Here is a 17,742-nt window from a genome sequence, read left to right on the forward strand (position 1 = left end):
AGAGCTGGGTTTGAATCCCAGCTGTGCCTGCTTCCAGTTATGTTAACTTGAGTAAATTACATAGCCTAACTTGCCTTCGTTTCCTCATCTCTAAACTGGAGGTGATGATAATCAGTTTATCATGAGAGATTAAGATGATTATTTAGCACATGGTAAGTGCATGCTTTTATTATTTCTACTATTACTGTTACTACTACAGAAGATAAATGGATTCTTAAAAAACATCTTCTAAAATTCAAGGAAACCAAAGTTGTATGTGATAAAAGGTAAATGTAGGATACAGAATATTTTAAAGTTTATAATATAGGGCAGACTGCATAGGCCCAGATAGCATTCATTTTTGACTTGGAAATATGTACTGTAAATCTACGAAGAGGGAAAGGGAATGGCGATCTCAGCTTGTCCTAGGAGACAGGGTTTTCTAGGAGAGTGACAGAAATGCATGCAGCATGACGTGACCCAGAGGGGAGCATTTGGTAAAACTGTTTTGGGCAGTTGCATAGAAGGAAATGAGAACATAGAAAGACCAGAACACAGGAAGATACTAATAAGACTGGTAGGTTTTATTTAACAAAGAACCAAAGAGGATAAACCTTCACCAAAAAAAAAAGGTTAAAGGAGCGTACTGCAGTGAGATCAGATGACCTAATTCTAGACACTCAACTTCTCTGGGCTTCATGTCCCTTTAAGGTCCTTTACTTTCTCTTATTTTATGACTTTCCTTGTTTAGGAACCCAAAAAGGACTTTGGTTGGGCCTTGGGTTAACCTTCTTAATCCCCAAAGGGGAGGGAATGATAGATTAATAAAGTAAAAGATAAGTGGTATTGACTTTAAGGAATACCTAGAATAGGCTGTTTTGTTACTAAACCTGAGCCAAACTTAGTGACATGAAAAGTACTCTGACTTTACCTTATCTATGTAGAAAACATGTCTTCCAGATTTCCCCATTTGAGTTGTTTACTTGAACTCAATGATATATGAAAATACCGTCAAAGAAGAGGAAGCAGAAGTTTACAACCAAGATCTAAGAATTTTGTATTTAAAAATTGCCACCCTATTTAACTTTGACTAGTGATATTATCACTTTAAGGCAATAATAATGTTAGAAACTCCAATTGAGGTAGCTTTTATCATGAAGGTGGACCTAAGTTGGAGTAAGGTACATCCTTATATTTCTGACTGTTTAGTCAGCCTTAAGGTATAGTTATCCTAATTTCTACAAAACTTCCTAGTTTTATTAGGATTTTCTAATCATGAATAATGCAAGTAGATACTATGGAGATACATTTAGAAATAGATTTTTTTTAATTAAAGATTTTTTAACCAGTGTTCACCAGATAGTACATTCATAGATAGGCTAAGATGAGCATTCACATTTGATTGTGTGCTTAATCACAGTTATATCATTAAAGGGAAGTACATTCAGAGAACATCTAAGTAAGATTATTATAGGTTATAAAATGTGGGCTTCTAATTTAAGATAAGGAGGATTTTATTATTTCCTGAAAAGTACTTAGAAGGTAGAACCATGTATTTTCCTTGTGGCTTTCTGATTTTAAATGTATCATATGATTTATAGCATTCCAGTAAATTCAGAGTGGAGTCTTTTTACCAAATACTTGGTATTGCCAATTTCCATTGGTTGTGTTTTCCATTCTTGAAGAGTTTATGACAATTGTCCCATGATATACCTGATCAGCTAGAGCAATCTTAAATGTTTCCCAGGCTTTAGCTTTGCCGTATACAACTTTTATTTTTAGGTTTAGTTGATCATAGAATGTATGTCTAACTCTAAAGAATTTGTTGCTGATCTATTTCAGAGTTTTCTTTCCAGAATACACAGGGTTTGAATTTGTATCTTCTTATAAAAGCAAATATGTCTTCTTAAGTAAATCCATTCATTCATTCAGCAAACACTTAGTACCCATTGTGGTCCAGGTGTTGTTCAAGACATTAGGCTGATAGCAAGCAAAACCGTTCCTGTCTCTGTGGAGCTTACATTCCCAGTGGAGGAGAATTCATGTAAGGTACCCTCTTGCCACATCATTTCTCACCAGCTTTCTGTTCTCAGAAAGTAAGTGAGTGTTTTGAGGCAGAAAAGCCTATGTTGGTAACACCAGGCACCATCAGAGTCAGCCATTGTATTGCTCCTAACTTAAGTTATTACTGACAAGTTAGAATACTCCCAGCTTTGATACTGTCCATTTAATTGTAATTTTTCAAATCTATTGAATTTTAGACCTATATTTTACTTATTAATAGAATCATTTATTTTTCATGAAGAAATTCAGATACATTTTCTATTTTTTATGTTTACTTTGCTGCTTTGATGTTTATATAAGATCCTGATTTTGATAAAGATGTGATTTAAGCTATTGTGGGATGGTTCTTTCCAGATTTACTCAAAAGCCATTAATTAAGCACATTTACTCTCCTAGGCATATAAATAAAAATTGGGGTTTATACAAGAATGAGTAGGGTACAGTTCTGTTGTAGCAGAGAAAACAGACATGAAGTAAAGGTGACTGGGGTACCTGGCATGAATCTGTCTTCTGAGAGATGGAGGTAAGGCCTGGAGAGGCTTAGGGCACATTGAGTTTCAAGTAGAAGTGGCATCATTTTCTCGAACGTTATTTTCAAAAAGAATGGCCTTTCTATACTAATCCCTTATTACTAAGCTCCCTTCACAGTAAGATTATATCGCATTCCAACAAGAAATAGTAACTCCTTCCAGAATACATAATCTGTGGAGAAGTAGACCTTATTTTACTTTAAGAGGTTCCAGGTTAGACTTTGTAGACCAAAAGTTTTACCATTACAAATACTAAATTTATTAAATCACTACTTCTCAAACCTAACACAAATTATGAGATGTTCCAAAATAACCTTTTTGCTCTTATCCAAAAACCTACATCAAAGTAGATTTTCTATAAATTTGAAATAATGTTATAAATTTGATGCAGACCTTGGAAAGTTACTAAGTTTCTGTTTTCCCATCTGAAAGAGGGGATCAAGACAAAGGTATTGCACTGTTGTGAAGATTGCTTCCAGATAATGCATGTCAGCTACTTAGTATGGTGCCGGGCACATAGCAAATCAGTCTCAGTAAATATGTATTATTCATGTATTACAAGTTGCAGCATTTAGGTCAACATCTTGCTGAGTTGACTCAATGAATGTAAGAGTTTTTGTTGTTTTAATCCTAGAAATTACTTTTCTTAGTATCAATAAAAGGAGGAAATCTGTTTTTAAAAACAAGTTCTGTGTGGCTGGCAGTTGACTTACGTATTACTTTTTGAAAAATAATGGCTTCTTTCAGCCAAATGATTTCTTATACTTCTGGGAAGTACTCTAAGTTCAGTATTAGCTATGCTCCCAACAGGTCACTCACCACTAACCACAAGGGGGCAGATACCCAATCATGTTAGTTTACATTTCTTTTGACATAAATTAGTATTGGAAGAATATGAAGCTTCAGGGGCTACTTTATTTAAGATGTCATCAACTGTTATCTCTGTACAAATGACTCCCAAATCTAGAGATATTTTCAACCTTTCTCCCAGACTTCAAATGTTAGTTTGCATGTATCTTCACTTACACATCTCATTAAATCTTAAAACTCAACATGTTTAGATCTCATCACACCACATCCATTTGTTCCTAGTGTGTGTTTCTGTGTGTGTTGTTTTAAATGAGGATTAAATGGACCGCTGATATACCTGACATCTAGTAAACAGTCAATAAATGTTGACAGTCATTCCTTGTTATTGGCACTGTCATTCTTCTTGTAAGCAAGGCATATGACCTTAGAGCCATCTTTCTCTTCTCCCTCACCACCCTGCCTTACGTGGTCGGCCTCCATACGAGCCTTCTGTATGTTCTCTCCATTCTTTTGAGAAGATTATTGTTTATCAGTGTCTACAGTGGAGCCTATCCCTTCCCCCCAACTGGATGTAATCCTTATCCTTTGAGCCTCAAAAACTTCTCATAGGTTCCTGCAATCCTGTCTTATATTTTATCCCAATAAAACATCCCATATGATGATAAACTCCCTTTTGAAGACAGTGGCTGCCTTAGGCATCTTCATCTTTATATTTCCTGCAGTGCTGAGTCAGTGACTTTCCCATAATAGGAATTCAGTTTTCATTTTTTTAATAAGTAGTGTACTAACGCACTTAAATATATGTGTGCCTGCTATGTGCTAGGTGTTGATACCACTTTAATACTCTAAAGCAGGGTTTGGACAGCTTTTTTGCAAATGGCCAGACAGTAAATATTTTTGGACTTGTGGGCCATACAGTTGTAGTTGTCAATCCACCATTTGTAGCACATAAACAGCTATAGTCAATACATAAATGAATGGGCATGACTGTAAGACTTTATTTACAAAAACAGACAATGGGCAGGATTTGGCCTGCTGACCATAGTTTGCCAATTCCTGCAGGCTTCAATTCTCAATATGTAAAATGAAAGAGAGAGAGAGAGATTGTTAAAACTACCAAGTATAATTTAAAGTTTCTTCATGGATACATGTATATGTATGGCTGAGTCGCTTTGCTCTGCACCTGAAACTATCACAACATTGGTAATCGGCTATATTCCAATATAAAATAAAAAGTTAAAAATAAATAAAAATAAAAGTCTTCGCAGTCCATTAAAAATTAATTAATTAATTAATTTTCTTCAGAAAAAGTAGCACCTGTTCAGAGAACAGGCTTTCTGATATGTAACCTTGACCTAAAGTATCAATGGGTTAAGATTGATCAAGTCTTGAACCTGCTGTATAAAAAATAAATAAAATTCAAAAAAGAAAAAGAAAGATGAAGTCTTTATTTTTCATTTATTCAGATAATATTCATTGGGCACCTTCCATGTGCCAGCACAGCACTAAGCACTAGGAACACATAGACATCTAAAAGACTAGCCCTCAAGATGCTCACAGTCAAGGAGGGGAGATAGGTGTGTGGTACTGTTACTATAGATATGTGTTTAATACATACGGCATAGCAGGTGACCAGTGGAAAACATGGGCATCTTTGCATGTCAGTTTTTCATTGATGCACAGACCAGTTGCCTTTACTCTGCTTCCAAAAATTGGCATATAGAGCCAAGAGTTGAGACTTTAAACCCAAGCCAAATTAAAGCTTTATCTAAGCTTTGATTTCATGCACGTCACAGAAGATTATTACTCTTTTTGGGGGGACTACCCTATTGTATGTGCAGATTCTATTAGTTGTTTCCTGCTGTGCTGGTTGTAGTTAATCATTTTGGAACACTTTTTTCTTTTTTTATAAAAGGCAACCAGCAAAAGAACAAGCTATTTCTCTTGGATGATTTTATTTCCGTGCTGAGGATTTTTTTTAAATAAAAAACTAAGGTTACTTTACTTTCTTTGGATCTGTAACATGAAATATTTAAAAATCATTCACTCTGAAGTTAAGAGGTAAGACACTTTTTCCTACACCCTTTTAGAGAAATTGGTTTCTCTAAAGGCCTCAAGTAAGACCCACCTGACGTCTTTTTGACTTTTGCTAACACCCACCCACCAGCAAGCAAAGACCCCCTTCTACCTTAAAGCAGAGTGACCTCCCAGTTCACATTACTTGCTCAGATTCTGACTTCCTAGAGTCTCAACTCTGCCTGCAAGATACCACCTCTCAGACTTTGTTGATTCTAAGAGTCTAGTCTCTTGCCTGCCTCACCTCATAGTCCTGCCAGGTCCCTCCTTGCTTTTCACCTAGCCCATACCCCTACTGGCCAATTTTGCTACCTTACCATAGGCATCTCTTCAACTGATCATTTAACCAGTATTTCTTTTCTCAGAACATTGCTTCTCAGATTTCAGTGTCCATCATAATTATCTAGGACAGATGAAAATGTCGATTTTCAGCCCACCCTCAGAGTTTTTGGTTTAGTCAATCTTACCTAGTACCCAGAAACCTGCATTTGTTAAAGTCTCTGCCTCCTGAGGGACCCTGATATAAGCTATCCCTGGGACCACACTTTGAGAAACACTGCCGAGGATGATAAAATCCTTGAGGACATTTTTGAATCCCATACAAGTGTCTAGCATGTTTTCTATATAATAAATATTTGGTAGATGTTTATTCAGTTGAGTTGTTGAAGTTGTGTAAAGAAATATGTCATTTAATATTAGGATGAATTTTTGGAGTCAAATTTCTACATCCTTAAAGATACTAGTCTGTACCCTTTGCCTAATTGAACTGGAAGTAGAAAATTAAGTCTTATTTCAGGCTTACAGAGAATGATTGAAAAGTATATTTAAAGATACTCTAAATAGGAAATGTATAATATATATGTTAAAAGTTAGGATTTTTAAAAAAATATCCTGCCATTAGAACTGAAGACCTTGGAAGTTAAGATTATTTTGATAATAATGGTACAGAATTAAATATATGTCAGGGAACATTAAAGGAATTCCAGAATTTCTAAGAACAGCATTAACTACTTTCAGATGCCTTGTCTTATGTAAATAGCCAGAGACCATTTCTGCCTTTTAGTTAGATCCCTTGAAAATAACTGTGATGAAGGAAGTGTTAGTGAATAACAGCAGTGTGCTCTCTAGATGAGATTACTTAAACTTCCTTTTGTTTTCCTTCTGGAATTTAATTCTGGCAATGAGTTCTGCAGAGATAAATGGGGGAAATCACTTAATCTAAGAGTCAGTTGTAAACAGCCTTGCATGTAGTAGAAGATGCCATCATCAGCACCCACCCATCACATTAAGAAATGCATTTCCAGTGAAGTTTTACTATAAATGTTTGTAATATATTTGTGTTTTGATCAGTTTTGTACTAATAATAATTATTCAATCCAGAAGAAATTTTAACATTTAAAGCCTTAAGGTCATAGGTAATAAAATTAAATTTTTAGCTTACATACACATTTTTGTTACAGAGAAGTGTGATTGGGCTATAAGTAAAAGATTTTCAAGCATAAATGTATCAGTATTTAGGATAAAATTCTGTGGAGAATTGGAATGGAAATACAATCAAGGAGAAAAGGAAACTATATAAGATTTCTAACTATTAAGGAAGAACTTGTTCATGCAGTTTTTAAATTGATGATACTGGTACCATTTCCATTTTACTTAGATTCTAGTGAATTTTTATAAGAGTGATGTAACATTTTCATTCTAAACCATCAATATTTACACTACACCATAAATTACGTTCTTTATACCTATTTTAACTTGTGAGTAAAGAAATTAAATGAAATTTCAGATGTCTGTTTTAAAATCTACAAAAGTGTCATTGTTTTCTGAAATTATTTTAGGTTAGGTGTAAGCAGGAAAGTGTGAAGAACCTGAATAAGTTTTGCCAAATACACACACAAAAAAACGTTTGCTGCAAGGGTGATTTAAAATCGGGGTTAAATCTAGAGGCTGATGGATGTCTTTATGGAACATAATAAGTATTAATGACACCCTCTTTTTTTTTTAATATATATATATATTTAACATATTTATTTATTTTTGGCTGTGTTGGGTCTTCGTTGCTGTGCACGGTCTTTCTTCGTTGTGGTGTGCAGGCTCCTCGCTGCGGTGGCTTCTCTTGTCACGGAGCACAGGCTCTAGGCACACGGGCTTCAGTAGTTGCAGCATGCAGGCTCAGTAGTTGTGTCTCATGGGCTCTAGAGCTCAGGCTCTGTAGTTGTGGCACGCGGGCTTAGTTGCTCCACAGCACGTGGGATCTTCCCGGACCAGGGCTCGAACCCGTGTCCCCTGCCTTGGCAAGCGGATACTTAACCACTGTGCCACCAGGGAAGTCCTAATGACACCCTCTTATTGAGTGTCTCCTACTGTATTTTAGGTACTTTGTTAAGCATTTTATATACACTATAATTATGTTACACTGTACATACATTATACATTATAAATATGTTTAGTTGCACGGAGAGCCCTGACTGCAGCTTTGTAACCACTAACTGGTGAAACCTAGATCCAGACCTAGGCCCACCTGTCTCCAAAGCCTTTGCAATATAGCACATGCCTCTCAGCGCCATAAATGACCACAGTGCATGTTCTTAGATTATGTGGAACCCAGCCCCAGTTCTTTGTTATCCCTCTTTGGGATTATTGATTGTTTTCCAAAGTGAGAATCAAGATCAGGATGAGTACATGCTCAAAATGGTCTTAACCTTTGGCCACATTTTGGACATAGACTCTAGAACAGTGGAAGCAAGGGATCATTTAAGGACTAGAAAATGTTAGAATCAACCTGAAGAATGTCCACACACATAAAGAAAATATGTAGAGCAGGGTGCTAAATACTTCTATCATCTCAGAGATGACACGTCCAGTGATGGAATGGGTTTCATATGTGGCATTCTGCTTGAGGCAGTTTTATGAGAAGACTTGTAAACTTAGCTCTAGGGAAGTTTACTCTTAGGTAGCTCTAGGGAAGCTGAAACTCTACTAGTTGGCAGAGCTGGGTGAGTGAAGTTTCAGCTGCTGTGAACTTGAGAAATTTAATTTGAGAGGCTATACTGAAAAGTAGATCCAAAGTGATATGATGGTCAAATTCTTAACAGATTATAAAGACTACAATTTCCATAGTAATGATCTCATTTCAAATATGTACTATTTTGATCATTGATTAAGGGAATTATGTAAAATATAAAATGAGAGTTTTCTCTAAAAACTTGGAAAATAAATTTTAACCCTCAACTTAATCCACTAAATTTATCCATTCTAGTTATGTTACATAATAATTTATATCTAACTTTATATACTCTTCAGAGAGAGTAATGACATAATTAATTGAAATTTCTAGGTGATTCAGATACTTCATTTTAGCCAAAGTGCTTCACCTTTTCAAGCAGACCTCTCACTGAAATTTATACGTACCAAAACTGTATGAATTCTATGTGTATTCCCATATCCTCTACCTTGTATAGGTACTTTCTTCCTAGAAAGCCTTCATCTTTTCATCTCTAGTGAATACCTAATAGTTCACCATTGTATTCCCAGTTCCTGGAACAGCATCTGGTACATGGTAGACCTCCCTCAGTAAATATGTGTTGAGCGAGGAATGAGCAAACAAGAGTTGAGTGAAGAACTCAAAAGATTGGCTTTACAGTCCTAACTCTGCATCTCCTTGAGCAACCCTGAGTCAGATACTCCTCAGGGCTTCAGTGCCCTCACCTGGAAGACAAAAAAAAGTAGATTAAGTTCTTTGTAACTCTAAAATAATATAATTCTGTGGTGTAGTTAATTCATGAACTATTTAACTAACATTTAAGCAAAAGTTTTTCTGAGGAACGTGATCATATTTTCCAAAGTGATATACTTCCTAATAAAGATTGAAAATGTAAGAGTCTGTACTGATCAGACTCCTGCATTTAGTCTAGCACCAGAGGAAGCATATGTTTTGTTAACAAGAGTAAGGCTAATTAAAATTTCCTATGTTAATTAGGAGAAAATCCATGGAGGAGGAGGGATTTTAAGAACCAATTAAGGAGGAGGAGAGCTAGAGTTAGCAAATGAAGTGCCTAGATATTATAGGCACTATAATATTTGAAAGAACATTTGGAGGTGAATAAGGGTCAAGAAAGAAAGTTTATTGAGTATCTACTTAGCTTTACATTTCTGTCCTGACACTTATCCCAATGAAATGTGATAGTTTGTTTGTTGACTGGCACTCCCAATAAAATGTGGGGTTTATTTCTATGAACTTCCATTACCTAGCAGACTATCTGTAATGGTAGACACTAAATAAATATTTGAGGAATTGATTGATTAATGAAGCTAGGCACTGTTCACATTTTCACATGCATTAATTCTAATGAAGTACATACTATATCTCTACTTTACAAGATAGGAATCTTAGGCTCTGAGAAATTGACTTAGCCCAAAGAAACCAAGCTACAGCTACAAAGCCTGGATTTGGACTCAGGTCTTTTTGGCTTCAAAGTTCATGCTTTTTCTACTAACTAGCCCATCATATAGATCATGAAGATAATCCCTGATAAGTATGTTATTTCCCTGCTAAAGGTGCTAAATTACCTTCAAAGTATAAAGTCTTATTACTAATATCAGTTTGGCAAGTTACACTTTAGAAACATTTTCACCTGTTACATTTAATCTTTACAAGCTAGCTGATGAGTAGATAACCTTTCCATCATTATACTGATGAGGAAAACTGAGTACCCTTGAGGAGTCACAGCTTCTAAGGACCTGTGATAAGATTGGAACCCAAGCCTTCTGGATTTAAAAGTAATTGAGCTTACTAGTGAAGATAAGGAAAGCCTGAACAAATAGCACCTAGAACAAAAGCCTTGTAAGGCCCTCTTTAAAGCATGTTTTAAAATGTGTAATTAGTCACTTTATTTCACCGCATCCCATACCTTTTGTCATCAATAGACAGGATGATCTGCCAGCGCATTTCTGACCGTAGAGCTTTCTGAATGGAGGCGTGTGTCTGTGCTACCCCAGTCATGACGGGTGCCCCACGTCAAGTATGTGGAGCCCTCGTTTACACATTTACATAAATTACGTAAAAGTCCCAAAACAAAGTGCAGCAAACCACTAATTCAGTTACTGTTATCTTTTTAATATGAAAACTAGAGAAATTAGGTAAGAAAAAATTTAACTTTGACACAGTCTACTTCTAATGTGACGTGGACAGTCTGAGTTGCAAAAATTGTCACACAGGAGTATTTGGAGAAATTTTAAATAATACCTTTTACTTGTAAACAGAAGAGTTAAAAAACTCTCTGACCCCTGTACTTAGTTTGGTTTTATATGTTTTAGTTTGAATGTATGTATCTTTTTTCTCCTATTCTGGGTCTTCATTAACAATCTGGTTTCTTTCTTCCTTTTCATTTGGATTTTAAAAGCTAGTTTGTTCACTTAATCTGTTCTCTTTCTGCTCTATTAAAATAAGTTTAGTACTTTTAAATTACTTATTTTAAAGGAATTTGGTAAGTATGAATCTAAAACATGTAGTTTATAATACATTCAGGAACCTTACTGAATTCAGTTAATACCAAGATGAGCCATACTTTATAAATGTTTAGCTATCGGATAACAGTAAACTGATTTATATTAAGGTTAAGTTTTTTAAACAGCAAGAGATTCAACTGTGTACGTTTGGAATCAGTTAGTTGCACTTTTAACCTAGAAACCTAAGTTAAGAAATAAATACAAACGACTATTAGGAATATTGGTTAAGTGCTGCCTTTGGCAGACAAATATCAAAACTTGTACAATTTTAGAGCTGGAGGGATCTTGATGATCACCTCATCAGATGACCTTATTTTATAGTGGAAAAAATTCTGTGGCCTAGGGATTGCTATTAGATTGTTAAATTTGGAGAAAATTCAAATTTAGTTTAAGTATTTTATTAGGGGATAGAAGGGGAGATGATCTAAGGGGTGCCAGTGATCAGGTGGGAAATAGAATGGTTTGTGACTCCTTTTTTTTTTATTATTCTCTGTCTCCTTTTGAGTTATGGGAAGTTAAAAAATAAATCCTAATTTGCTAATGAAGTGCAGAGAAAGAAGTTCAAGAACTTGGCCAGTTTCTTTGAAAGTTAGTAACAGAGCCAAGATTAAAAGCATACCCTTGAGTATCAAGACAACTTTTATTTGTGTGATGTCAAACACTGTAACACCTGTTTAGCCTACTGAGCTATGCTGCCCTTACAATGCCCCTGTGAAGCTGCCTGGAGCAGGGTCAGCTAGTGAGCCTGTGAGAGTAAAGCAAGTGAAATAACAAGAGGAAATGTCTGAGAGGGTCCCTAAGGGTAAAATAAAAGACAAATGCTGGTATCTTAATTCTTTCAAGCCCAAGTAGTTTGTCTTGTGGTAGCAGAGCCCTTTTACTAATGGGAACACCAGAGTTCCTGAAAATTTCAAAAATAGATGAAGCTGCCCCTTAGGATTCAGTGACTTAATGACTTGCAGAGGAGCTAACACCTAAATGTTTTGGGCAATGCCAAGCTGGACTCTACACCTTGCCTCAAGATAATGGAAACAGGAGGATTCAACGTAGTTGTAGCCTCTTGGAAGTAAATGTAATATAAACTAATATAAAATAATAAAAAAATGAAAGTTATACGGAAAGTTGTAAGGCTACGTTTAAAATGCAAAATGCATAAAAAGGCAAATAAGTGTTTCAGTGCTTACGTAAGAAGTGCCATTCTTTGTTACTGAAGAAGTTCAGTGACTTTGTCCTGAACTAAAGTTTCTGTAAGAATGCGTTGTTATTTTAGGTAAATACAGCTGTAAAACTGTGTCCATGGCTTAAGTAAATGAGCTAACAGTTTCTGTGTTTTATCATTTAGCCCTCATAAAAACTCTCTGAAATGATACTGCTGTTATCTCCACTTTCAAGCATGGAAACTAGGAACTAGAGAAGTTAAGTAACTTGTCCAGAATCGCAGACCAGTAAGTGATGGAGCCAGGACTCTAACTCGGTGTTAGACTCCAAACCCAAGCAACCACTAAAAGTTACTGCTTCCTTTAACTAAACCCCATGTCCCACAATGTTACCCCATCTGTGTTTAATAGCCTTTCTTTATAAAACAGTTTACATAATTTACTTTTTAATTACTGGCAAATATTAATGGTAGACTAAGAGTAACCACTCGTAGTAGAAAAAGAAATTCAGAATTTCATTTAAAAATTATCTAGTGAAGTCTGACCTGTTTTAAGTGACAGACTGGAAAGCTGAGGCCTTGAAGCTTATTGACACTCAATAGCAATATTGCTATGATTAGAAGTTTACAACATCTTCGGGTAAACACTAAATAAAATTCAGTGGTTCCCATTAAAACCACACAACATACCAGATTTTCACTGCATTTGAGTGAAATATTTTAAAGTAATTCATTATAAATTCTTACATAAATCTTTACATTCTAAATACTTTGTACAGAGCCTGCATGGCACATAAAATAGGGACCAATTTTATTAATAAAACAAGTGTAATTAATTATAGTTTTAAGATTGAAAAAATGTATAACTTATTACATGGTAATTTTTAAGAATCTCTGAATGTTCCTCTGCTGGGATCATATTTTGTATTATATCAGCATTAATATTAGGTTCTGATTACCATGTGGCTTTTGAAGAATTCTTTTTTTTTTTAATTGTTTCAGCTTTGGAAATCTAGAGAAGCTTAATGAAGATTTAATATTTTAAAAAGAAATAAACTGCCTAAAACATTAGGTATACACTGAAAATTATTTACGAAAAAAATGAAATAAGTGTTGATAGAAAACATTCCCTGATTTGGGAAATGTCTCTTAATAGAAGCCTTATTATTCAGTTAAAATGCACAGAAGATAAGTTGCTACAAGTGTTTGTAGGATACCACTTGAAAAGTTCCTATTTGAAAATTCAAGTCTTGCTTTCTTTTAAGAAAAATTTAGTTATATCCACTTTATATTTTACTTTATAAGTTAATTTTATACTTTTATATCTAATTCAGCCTCTCTCTTTTTTGTATAATCACTGCTAACTTTTTAAAAAACACTGCTTCTTTCAAAGAGAAATAATGTGTAAAAAATGTGATGCATTTAATCCTTGAATGCTGGAAGAACACTTTTAAAGTATTGTAAGCACATCTGTATTATATTACACAGGGAAAAGAATGTATGCACTCTGTGGCCTATGGGCACGAGGGTGGCTGGTTTAGGAAAACTGAATATTTTGCATTTCAAGTTTCTTTTCCACATAAAAAATATTCTATGATTCTAAAATGAAGAATTTAATTCCAGGAGTGGGGCATGTAGTCAGGCAAACAGGAGTAAAGTCTTGGTTTTACAAGTCCTCTCACTTGTCACTCACTTCTTAAAAAGAAATCAGTTTTTATAATGGGCTCAGCTTTGCACTTTGTTAAGCACTTCTGCTTTCCCTTATTGGAAAAATATTGCACAGGACAGACTTAGAACACAGAGAAATCACTATACCAAGAGTTCTTAGTAAGTGTGCTGCATGTCTGAGTCAGCTGCAAGGTATGGTGCAAATAATTTGTCACTAATTAAGAAATATCAAAGTTTGTATGATTTACTCTTAAAATTACAGCAGATTCAAATGTATCCCGATGGTAACCTCACTCTTGATCACTGACTGGTATTCCAGTGTACTTTCTTGAGTGGAAGGGGAAGGGATGGAGTTCCAGCTGTCAGGCCTGGTATCCCTTGGGATGTATGTTTTGTATGTGAATATCATCTGTCATTGGTGGAGATGGAGAAAAAAAGTTGGAGAACTTCTGCACTACACTGGTGAAGGTGTTCTCTACTTTCTCCTCTTTGTCGTGACATGATAGTCACTTGCCAACACATTCCCTTATGCAGCTCCTAGTGAGCTAGCTGAAATTCCACCCCTTTATTCCTACCTCAGAAAACAAGCAAGGGAGAATGCTAGGGGCATGCAACTTTAATCAACTAAAAAAAAAAAATTTTTTTTTTTTTTAAGTAATGACTTGAGAATTTCATACTTTAAGGAGTATTACCATCTAATTACCTGTGACACATTTACTGGTTATGTCATGATACCATGACAAATGAACTCCATATTTCTTAAATTTTGTGCTTTTACCTCATTCATAAATTCAAACCTGTTTTTTTTTAATTTCAAAATAAAGGAAAGCCAAATTTAATTATATGGTAATATATATTTCCAGAAAGTATTTATAATTTAGAATTAAGTTTTTACAAAAGTATTTTGTAGCCATTTTAGCACCATATATTACTAGGAACTATCATGGGATAGTTGTTTGGTTTTCTTTTAAGACTCAAACTAAATGTATTTGAGGAATTTGAATTTTTAGCTAGTCAATATTTTATCCAAGAAAAATTCATTTTATAAAAGTTAGCCTTTATCCCTTATTGATATGAAAATGAATGACTTGTTCTAGAGCTTTCCTAATGTCAAATTATTTCACATACTTTTGATTTAGCTTTAGGACCTCTATAATAATAGCTCTTTTACCTGATTATTTTGGTAAAGTTACTATATTATAAGGAAATAACTGTTGAATTAATGTCATTACCATTTAAAATTTTTTAATGTAAGGGACTCATATTTTATTTACAAGTAATTTCAAATAAAATGGTATTTTTTGGTTTTGCTTTTTTACTATAAGATATTATGAAATGGATCCTGACAAAAGTCTCCTTGACAATTTGAGGAACAAAGTGATCATTGAGTACCCAACATTACATGTGGTATTAAAAGAATACAGTAATGACATGGAAGTTCTTCACCAAGGTAAGTGTAAATTTGTTCCTGTAATGCTTAAATAACTCTAGTGAACTGAAGCAATTACGTTATTGTCTTTATATATTTTCCCACTGTACTTACACACCTAACTGAATTTACTCTGTAACTACAGATAATACTGTAAAGAACCATATGATTGAGCTGTTGCTTCTATTCTGTTTCAGAGCATGTAAGCTTTCATCAACTGAAAATGAATGAATCGGTTTGAATGTCTGGCTGTAAAAGGATATACTTTGCCTCTGGGGAGTTTTGTGTGTTTTTGTCTTTTTTTAAGGTAATAGTCTTCAAGTAACAGTCTGCCTATGATCAGATAAATTTACTCCCTAATTAAAATTCTTTAGAGATTCCTAAAATGAGAGATTACAAACATTTTTAGTATTCTGCCTTATAGAAAAGGGAAATGTTTCAAGGGACATTGTGTTTAAAATTTGGACTGCATTTAGAATAAGCTGGTGCCATTGCCTTGACCCTTTATCTCCTTTTCTTTTAAACCGACTGGTTTTACTTTCTCTGATTTTGTTTCCTTGGCTATATTCCTTGGCATTTTAGTGATTCCTTAAAAGTAGATACTTTCCCCTCTTTGGTGAGTAGTGGAATTGGAAGAATTTATTAAAACCAGAAACGGTATATGTAAAATGTTAGTGTATAAAGTGACTTACCCATATCTGCATTTACTGATTATGTTTCAGTATGTAAATTCTAGAGGATGAATAAAATTTTAAAATTACTTCTAAAAAGAGAGAGAGCTACTTACTTAACTCAAAACCATTAGATAGCACTTTCAGCTAAGAGTTATAGGTACAGGACAAGTTTCATTGTAACAAACTCCAGAGGGCCATAGAATCCTTGGATTGGATTGAACTCTATTTTTTAAAATATCTTTTGAAATATGTGGTTCAGGTTTTATTGTTATACCATCATTATGGACTGTAATAGGCAGTAACCTTTGTTGTAAGGTCTTCTCTGTATGTGTGTATGATAGCTTTTTTCCTTTGTGAAAGTTAATAGAATTACTTTTTTTCCCTAAGTGGCCAAAATTTTGTCAGTGCCACAATGTGAAACCAGATTTTTAATTGTCACACACAAAGTTTCTAATAATCAATTATATGTCTCTAAATCTTTAGGTTAATTCTTTTTTTTTTTTTTAAACATTTTGAATCAATTGATTTTTTTTTGGCTGTGTTGGGTCTTCATTGCTGCGCACGGGCTTTCTCTAGTTGCGGTGAGCGGGGGGCTACTCTTCATTGCCGTATGCGGGCTTCTCATTGTTGTGGCTTCTCTTGTTGTGGAGCACGGTCTCTAGGTGCACAGGCTTCAGTAGTTGTGGCACGTGGGCTCAGTAGTTGTGGCTTGCAGGCGCTAGAGCTCAGGCTCAGTAGTTGTGGAGCACGGGCTTAGTTGCTCCGCGGCATGTGGGATCTTCCCGGGCCAGGGCTTAAACCTGTGTCCCTTGCATTGGCAGACAGATTCTTAACCACTGTGCCACCAGGGAAGCCTAGGTTAATTCTTGACTTTATATTTTTTAAAATTTGAGAACATCCATTTTTATTTTCTCAAATTAAGTTAGAAATTTCAGTTCTAAATGACCAATTTCACTTTTTTTTTAAGCTGTGTAAAACCTTACTTTTTCCTTAATATAATTCACATAGCTCTCTCTCTCTAAATGTTGGTTTCAGGGAAAGTTGTTTAGTAATGTGGGTTACTAGCCAGAGCAAACATTGTCTGTGTAAATAACCACAGCACACACAGTTCCTCTTTCACCTTGTTTAGGAATGCACATTGAAGTAAGGCTTCCTGTCATGAAGCAAAAAGAAAAGGCTACTTTTGTAGTGTATTTGGAACCTTATGAAGTAAAATTTGCTATTTTTTGATGGGTATACGATGTTTGGCTTATTTACAGGAAGCTCAAGTGACTCGTGCTTTCAGTATAGAAGATCATTTAGGGCTGCTGAAGCAAAGAACCAAAGAGGATCTAGCAGGATTTTAAGGACCATATCAGTGTTGTCACATAAATACACACACTTTAAAAATAATGCCAGGCCTTCCTGTAGATGCTTTTCTTTGTGTAAGCACTTCAAGTTGTCTGTTTCTTTGTACATTCCCACAGCGTTGGATGTTCTGCAGGGTGGTCCCTTAATGCAGGGGGAGGGTTATATAAGAACAGGGCATTTTCTTTGGAAAGCCTTGAAATTCTTTCTCTCTCCAGAGGCAAAAATGTTGGATTTTGATCTTGAGTTCATAGCAAAGGTGTCTCTCTTCTAGTTTGGGAAAAATGTGTTTCTGGACTGGGATTCAGTTGTTTTTCACACTTGATGATTATTATAATGTTTGTTGTAAGTCTAGATTGCCATAGTTTATTTTTTCAAAAGTCTGCCTTTTCTGATGGGCAATAGACAAGTTTTGTTTGCTTGCTTTTTGCTTTTTACAGAATGAAAAGGGTTGACTAGAAAAGGTTAAGCAGTTAAGGTAGCCCACTAGGTGTAGAGTGT

At 35.0% G+C, this 17,742-nt stretch overlaps 1 protein-coding gene across 2 annotated transcripts in view; it reads left to right on the forward strand.

Moving 5' to 3' along the window:
• The window catches only part of ZNHIT6 (zinc finger HIT-type containing 6), a 65,948-nt gene that overhangs the window by 34,632 nt on the left and 13,574 nt on the right, over positions 1 to 17,742 (forward strand). For both annotated transcript variants that reach the window (XM_089920117.1, XM_022580936.2), the window contains one exon: positions 15,117 to 15,241. In XM_089920117.1, the coding sequence (XP_089776243.1) occupies positions 15,117 to 15,241 (125 nt within the window). The remainder of the gene's footprint in view (positions 1 to 15,116; positions 15,242 to 17,742) is intronic.

This window comes from Delphinapterus leucas, chromosome 1, assembly GCF_059928025.1.
Source record: "Delphinapterus leucas isolate spDelLeu-1000000601 "Yukka" chromosome 1, BTC_Dleu_Yukka2, whole genome shotgun sequence".
Classification (NCBI taxonomy): domain Eukaryota; kingdom Metazoa; phylum Chordata; class Mammalia; order Artiodactyla; family Monodontidae; genus Delphinapterus; species Delphinapterus leucas.